Source organism: Elaeis guineensis, chromosome 7 (genome assembly GCF_000442705.2).
Source record: "Elaeis guineensis isolate ETL-2024a chromosome 7, EG11, whole genome shotgun sequence".
Classification (NCBI taxonomy): Eukaryota; Viridiplantae; Streptophyta; class Magnoliopsida; order Arecales; family Arecaceae; genus Elaeis; species Elaeis guineensis.
Window position 1 is genome coordinate 104,666,055 of NC_025999.2, and position 7,353 is coordinate 104,673,407.

Below are 7,353 nucleotides of genomic sequence, written 5' to 3' on the forward strand. Positions count from 1 at the left end.
GGGGTAACGCCAACGCCAGCCACGGGCCCGCATTAGGGTTTAACAAACCGACATGCGATTAAAACGTTCTAAACAAACGTTGTTATAATTTATTCCAAAAGGTTCTGCTCTAATTAACTATCTTCACGATGGTATTTCTGCCGTATCGTATCGTATCTTATGAGGAGAGAAAAAAAAAGCGGGCGGGTTATTATTATCGCTGTTATTATTCCGGCGGTGTCGGCGCTGTGGAAAACTCCTACTCAATCCCACCTCATCCACGCCCGGGGCGATCCGCTCACACACCTGTGAGCCTAAGCCAACGGTCACCAAGACCCGGCCGGTAGACGGCAGTGAGGGTTTCCTTTCCGTGACGGGGAGGACAGCGGAACAGAAAAGAAAAAGGTGAACCTCTCCCGTCCTGTCATCACGTGATCATCTCCCGGCGCTGCGAAACCATGGACCCGAAGCTTTCGCCGCCGCTGCAGCAGCGGAAGTGGGCGGTGCCGCTCCTCGCCTCCCTCCTCCTCTCCTCCCTCCTCCTCTCCGCGTCCCTCCTCTTCCTCTCCTCCGGCCAGACCCTCCTCTTCCTATCCTTCTCCCAGATCCCCTCCTCCGCCGCCGACGAGGCCCTTTTCGTCGAGCCCAAGCTCCATCTCCCCCCGCTGCCCACCCGCACCGTCCCCCGTCTCGCCTACATCATCTCGGGCTCCGCTGGCGACGGCCGCAGCCTCAGGCGGACCCTCCGCGCTCTCTACCACCCGACCAACCGCTACGTGCTCCACCTGGACCTGGAGGCCCCCCCGGCGGAGCGCCTGGAGCTCGCCACCGCCGTCCGGGACGACCCCGTCTACGCCCGCTTCGGGAACGTCCGGGTCGTCGCCCGGGCCAACCTGGTCACCTACCGGGGCCCCACCATGGTCGCCAACACTCTCCATGCCGCGGCGATCCTCCTCAAGGAGGGTGGCGATTGGGACTGGTTCATCAACCTCAGCGCCTCCGATTACCCCCTCGTCACCCAGGACGGTAAGATTTTGTTAAATTTGCGGAGCATGGATTCCTTCCCGATCCTTTGATTACTTCATCACTTCTTTAATTCCTTGTCCAAGTGAGGCGAATCTGATCGATGCATTCGAATTCCTTCCTGTTTGGGTCCTAATTGAGATGCTATCTGGGGAGGTGTTTATCTGAAACATTCTATTCATGGACTTGTTTATATAAATATATTTCTATTTATATCTGGCAAATGGAATTCTAGAGATTTCCTCTTCCAGGTGGAGTTGAAATTAAAGACCATTTATTCATGACTCGACTGTAATTTGAATTTCCTCTTTGAGGTGCTTGCTGTTTGGTTCCTTTTCCATTATTTGAAATGGGCTTCTTTTCAAGGAGGATAACTTGGCTGCCCTCAGTAGTTCGTGCTGCTGTTGTTTGCGACTAATAATTAATAGACAAAGAAGTCCTCTAGAGCTATCGCTATATATTTATTTATTGTTTTGATGCTTCTGTTCTTCCTCTGTTATCTTTTCCTTCCCCCTGGTTTTGCAGATCTGCTCCACGTGCTTTCCAGTTTGCCTCGACATTTGAATTTTATCGAGCATACGAGCGACATAGGATGGAAGGAGTATGTGAAACATCTATGAGATACTTTTAACACTCGAATATATTGTTCCTTTTACCATTGTTGTAAGAATGATTGTTTGGTCCATTGTCTAGGTACCAAAGGGCCAAGCCTGTTATCATAGACCCTGGGCTGTATAGGTTGCAGAAATCAGATGTGTTTTGGGTTTCTGAGAAAAGGAGCGTGCCCACTGCATTCAGGCTCTTTACAGGTTAAGCGTCTCTGCCCAATTCTAGTCATTCATCTCTCTAGCTCAGAGTGTTGGCCTTTGTCCTTGTATGCTTGCATGCTAGAAGGATGTATTCTGTACTTGTTATTCAGATTATCATGGTTTGCCAAAGTCCCAGTACATAAAATTTGGAAGGAAAGGGATATATTATCTTGGGATATCTCTAGTAGCATCATGATTAACATGAGAAGTCCATTCATTCTCTTATGCGACAAAGCTAAAAAATGTAGAAGTTTTTGACTATTTCTGTTTACTTGCACGATACACATCTTTGGACCTACTCAGAAAAAAAAAAAAATCATGGCGCTGTTGAATTTTGTCAATGAATTTTATGGGCTAGAATACCAGTGTCGGTCTTGAGATATTACATGAGATATGCTTTTTACAAAGTGCCATCCTAGTTGAAGGACTTGCAGCATAGCTGTTTGGGAAATATATTGTGGACTATAAAGAAATCCTAAATGTCCAAATCGTATGCATGGCAAGGAAAGGAGCCATTTGCAATTTAAAGGCTTACCGCCTTTTGTGTTGGTACTAAATCTATAATGTTCATGTTCATAGTGACTATAATCGGCAAAAAACATTGTTTCTTTCTTTCCAACTGCATAAAACACCTCTTTTTCCATCATTGGAAATCATGGTGCTTATTCTCTTCTATGTTAGTATCGAGTCAATGGATGCTTGTGTTCTACAGAATCTGAAACATCAAAAAAGCATTGTTTATTCTGACCACTTAAACAGAAATTGCTTAGTTTCCCTTGCTTACATAGACCTAATAGCAAGCCATGATACATGAGAGTTTGTTATCTATTCTTATAAAGGAGCCAATACCAAGCTCAAGACACAGGCATTGGAGGTTCTTTTTGTTGTCATGATTCATCAATGTGATGGATGTCTAGGATGATTTGAAATGCAAAATATGGTATCCCTTCCACCTGTTTAACCTATAAAACCTTAGTCTAGAAGAAAGGTTTAAACTATTGGTACCTATATGGACTGTGTCATATAAAGGCACGGTATGATAGTACCGAAAGTGACAGTAACTACCATGTCTCAATGTGGTATGATATCTAGGGGTGTAACTAGTACTGCTTCCTCTCTCATATGGTACAATAAGATCAGTACATGTCAATATGGCATGATACCTGAATCCTTGCTAGAAATACAGCTAATGATTTAATTATAAATTAAAATGTATCATATGGTATAACAAATCCAAATGTTAAGGCATTCTACCATATGTCTCAATGCACCAGCCTAACCTCCACATATATGAATCAAAGACTAAATTTTTTGAACAAATTATGCAAAGCTTGTCTCGAGCTAGAGCTAAGGTTGGCAAAAATTAACCCAACTCAAAAACCCAAAGAATCCTATTGGAGTTGGCTTTGGGTCAAGAGTCTTTTTGTTGCGATTCAAATTTTTTGACTCAAACTTTAATTTGCAGGTATATCCCGAATTAGGTCATGAGAATAGAGTTTAATTTGGGTCGACACAATTCAGATCTGGTTAAGTCATTATCTTGGGTAAAACTTTTTTTGAGTGGTTGATCATTTTGTTAATCCTAGCTCTTTAAATTATTTTTGTAAATTAGCCAGTAAGAATTGTAAGGATTGGATTTGATAGATTAGATTAGGTTTAGAATTGAGTCTTGAAAAATAGATTAGTTTAGGTTCAAATTAGTGACACAAAATGACCCATGGGTGCATATGAGACCAAAGATCTTGATATGACATTGGGTCGGGTTGGGTATGGGTCAAGGTTTTGTCTATTGCTGTCCTTAACCAGACTAGAACCCAAGACGACCCAACGAGTTGCCACCCCTAGCTGGAGCTGAGCTCAAGCAGCCCATTTATATAAGCCTGGGCAGCCTGATACATGGTTTGGTTTGGCTCAACTTGTTTGTGCCTCTGATCATAGTCTGCCAAGGTCTTTATCCTATGTCAAGGTCTTTAAGATAGAAAGATTAATTAGATGTTATCTCCTTTATCATACAAGCAATCTACAGTCCCTCCTTCCCTTCAATCCTTCATCCTGTAATTGAAGATTTGGGGCCAACACTAGTCCTTGGTGCATGTGCATAACAATCTCAAATGGTTTTTGGTCACTCTATCATATATTGGCACCATTCCTACCCTTAGCCAAAAATAGGTATTTCTTGTAACTCCATCTCTCTAAAAGTTATCACACTTGTGTCTCAACATCTGTACCTCATCTGTGCACATCTTATTCGAATATGTATGGTAAAAGCAGTCTTGTAAAAAATTTGTGGTTGGAATGCTAATGGTGATTGATGATTGCACAAAATTCATTTGCTATCTAATGAATTCTTATGTCATTCATTGATTCTTTCTCCTTGCTCCATGTTTACCTTACTTTCACAACATCACTTTGTAGTCTTCTAGTTGTGAACTATTTGGTGTTGCGAACGACATCACCCCTTGCTTCTTTTTGATACCTTAGAAAATCTTCGAAAGAAAGCTCCAAGAAGACTGCAAGTTGATGATGGACAAGTATGTTATTCTAAATGCTCAAAATGTAATGTGCTCATAGATCACATTCAGAACAGATTCAGAAGAACTTTCAAGAGCTCACTATCAAGTGCAATAGTGAGAAAGTAGAATTTTCCTGTTTGTTCCTTCTTGGATGATTTATGATTAGTGTTGTCAACGGAGCGTATACAAATCAGTTATAAATGTACATCACATATGCTTATCTGTCTGTATTTACTTGTGGTTGCCAATTTGAATACAAGTCCAATTATCAGCTGGATATTGAAGTTGATATCCACATTTGATATAAACTAAAAGGAATTGAATGGAGCGGTATTCATATTTGATATAAATATGTTCAAATATAAATTAGATAGGCTTTTTGCAGGAGAAAAAGCAAAATCTCGGATATTCAACTGAACAAGGCTGGGAGCAATTAAAATATGAATTATCAGGTGTTATCATCATTGTAATGGTTTATGCATATGGACAAATCCACACATATTCGTAGATATATATTCATATTTCAAATATGAAAGAAAATATACCCATGTATATCCAATGCAGATGTGTCAATTATATATATATATATTTTTTTTTTCAGGGAAACACTGACACAATTATAGAAACAGAAATGATCTTTCAACTCTGCATACATCAAAAATAGCCCATGCTCATGGATAGTACAAACTATCCTTTTTTGATAGTCAGCTTTTAACGTCAGCTTACCTTTAATAAATTAGTGAAACGTCCATTCTTAGGTTATTTATTAAATTAATAATAGAACTGTTCGACGCATCATTTGTGTGCACCCTGTAGACTTTCTGCAGATTGGTTCTTGGATATTCATGCTAGTCAGTTAAACCTGCCTGCCGAACAAGGAAATTATGTGTTTTAGAAATTGAATAATAAATACAAAAATGTTATAGATTTTTTATGTCATAAAGGGTCTTTTTATTATGACATATAGTTTTGTACATATGCAGCATTAAGTCATGCATGTAACATGCAATACCGTTTACCTGCAGCATTATGTCAGGCTTATGAGCAAACATGTTATATTTTTTTAATGAAATAAGTTGATGCGTGTAAATTGAATATATTAATGCTGCAACTGCAGTTGTAATGCAGATAGAAATGCTTTCTTGTCTTTTAGTATACAGTGGTACTGGATTCGTATCGCCATCGTTCTTCTCTTCCATAGTTATGATCTGTAGAGATGGTGTTCATGACAGTATTGATTGTTTGCTTTTCAGGCTCTGCTTGGATGATGCTTTCTCATCAGTTCATAGAATTCTGTTTATGGGGATGGGACAACCTTCCTCGGACGGTCCTAATGTATTATGCGAACTTTCTCTCCTCGCCTGAGGGCTACTTCCATACGGTCATCTGCAATGCACCAGAGTTCCGCAACACCACTGTTAACCATGACCTCCATTTCATATCTTGGGACACCCCCCCAAAGCAGCATCCACACTTCCTCACCCTGGATGACTTCTCAAGAATGGTGGACAGCAATGCTCCTTTTGCAAGGAAGTTTGGCAGAGATGACCCAGTACTGGACAGGATTGACAAGGAGCTCTTGGGCCGTGATGCTGATGGATTTGTGCCCGGTGGATGGTACGGGGCATGGAAGATGAATACAACTGATGAACATGACATTGTGAGAAATGTGAATGAGCTCAGGCCTGGGCCAGGTGCTGACAGGCTTGCACACCTCATCACGGGTTTGCTTGCAGCTGATGGTTTTGATGAGAAGCATTGCATTTGACACGTATGATGCACCCGCAGATGCGAAGATGAATTCATTGTGAATTCTGAAGCTTTTTTATGTAGTTGGCCTGCTCTTCATTGTTGCAGCAGCGAGGTCTCCTCAGTGCGGATATTGGTGAAGCAATCTTGGGAGGCGGAGAGTGTATCACCATGCTTCAATAAATGTATCCTTGTAAGGGTATAAGTTAGTTGCTCGGTTATGCAGCATCTCTTCCATCTCTCTTTCCAACGCTTTTGCCATGGACAGATTGTATGGTGCATTTTGGCACGAGAAGCTGCACTGCTGCGTGCGTGGATGTTGTGATATAAGTTATACACGAAATAAGTTTTTACGAGTAGAGACGACCGTCTCCATGGTGCTTTCTTCTGCTTGCGGCTGTTCAATTGATAGTTGGGGCTGCAACAGGATGTGTGAGCACGCCGCAGTGTTTCGTGGCCTTGATAGCTTTTTCTGGCCTGATCATGGTTTTGGTTACTCCCGTGAAGTCGAAGTCATGCGTACGACGAGGCATGCCAGTCCACCCATTTGTCTGCCAAATCCTCAGTTGGAACACATCATTCCCCGCCGAATATTGCATCATGAGAAATTCTTTGTGCACCACGGGCGGTGCAGAACGTATCTACCGCCCATGATGATCGGTTGATGCACGAAACTGGGGCGCGGTGCGTAAAGAAAAGATTTTTTTTTTTTTTTCAAGCGTCGCGGGTGAGCCAAATAATTTCACATTGCATCATTTGCAGTCGGGCAATATCCGACTTTATGGGCCGGGTTATTTGTCGGGATCCCTCAATTGATTCCGAGATCCATTCAGGCTGTCAGACTGTTCTCTTTCATCAGACCGTAGAAATGCCGAACGGATATATTCAATGGATACCAAAATGAAGGTTGATGACGTGGCAGAATGGAAATAAAAAGATGCGCAGTTTCTAGCTAAATCCTATGACATGCATAATGGATGACACGCTTCCTATAAGATGTCATGGTCCCCCATCGGGCAAACGGTACCAGGGGTGGTACGTAAGGATGGTCGTTGTATCTTTTGCACCAAAAAGGATTTACCTTCCTCCGATCGATCAAACGGTACCAGGAGTGTGGCATGTAAGGATGGCCGAAAGATAAACAAAGATTTACCTTCCCCTGTGAAAATTCACTGTCAGATGCGCATTCGATTTTTTGATTCAAATTAAATTTTCGAAGGAGTTTAAAATTGAATAAATTAAATCAAAATAATTTTGACTCAATTTGCTTCGATAATTCG

General features: G+C 41.7%; 1 protein-coding gene across 2 annotated transcripts; it reads left to right on the top strand.

Annotated features, from left to right (window-relative positions):
* The first annotated feature begins 224 nt into the window (after nt 1-224).
* On the top strand, nt 225-6,432 carry LOC105047828 (beta-glucuronosyltransferase GlcAT14B). 2 transcript variants are annotated; one of them, XM_010926922.4, is made up of 4 exons: nt 232-1,005; nt 1,528-1,603; nt 1,696-1,811; nt 5,578-6,432. In XM_010926922.4, exons 1-4 carry the CDS (start codon nt 438-440, stop codon nt 6,090-6,092), a joined length of 1,275 nt encoding a protein of 424 aa, XP_010925224.1. In that variant the 5' UTR covers nt 232-437; the 3' UTR covers nt 6,093-6,432. The 2 variants fall into 2 exon arrangements, with proteins under 2 accessions (XP_029121231.1, XP_010925224.1); XM_029265398.2 differs by lacking the exons at nt 1,528-1,603; nt 1,696-1,811 and having other exon boundaries at nt 225-1,005.
* Nucleotides 6,433-7,353: the final 921 nt, after the last annotated feature.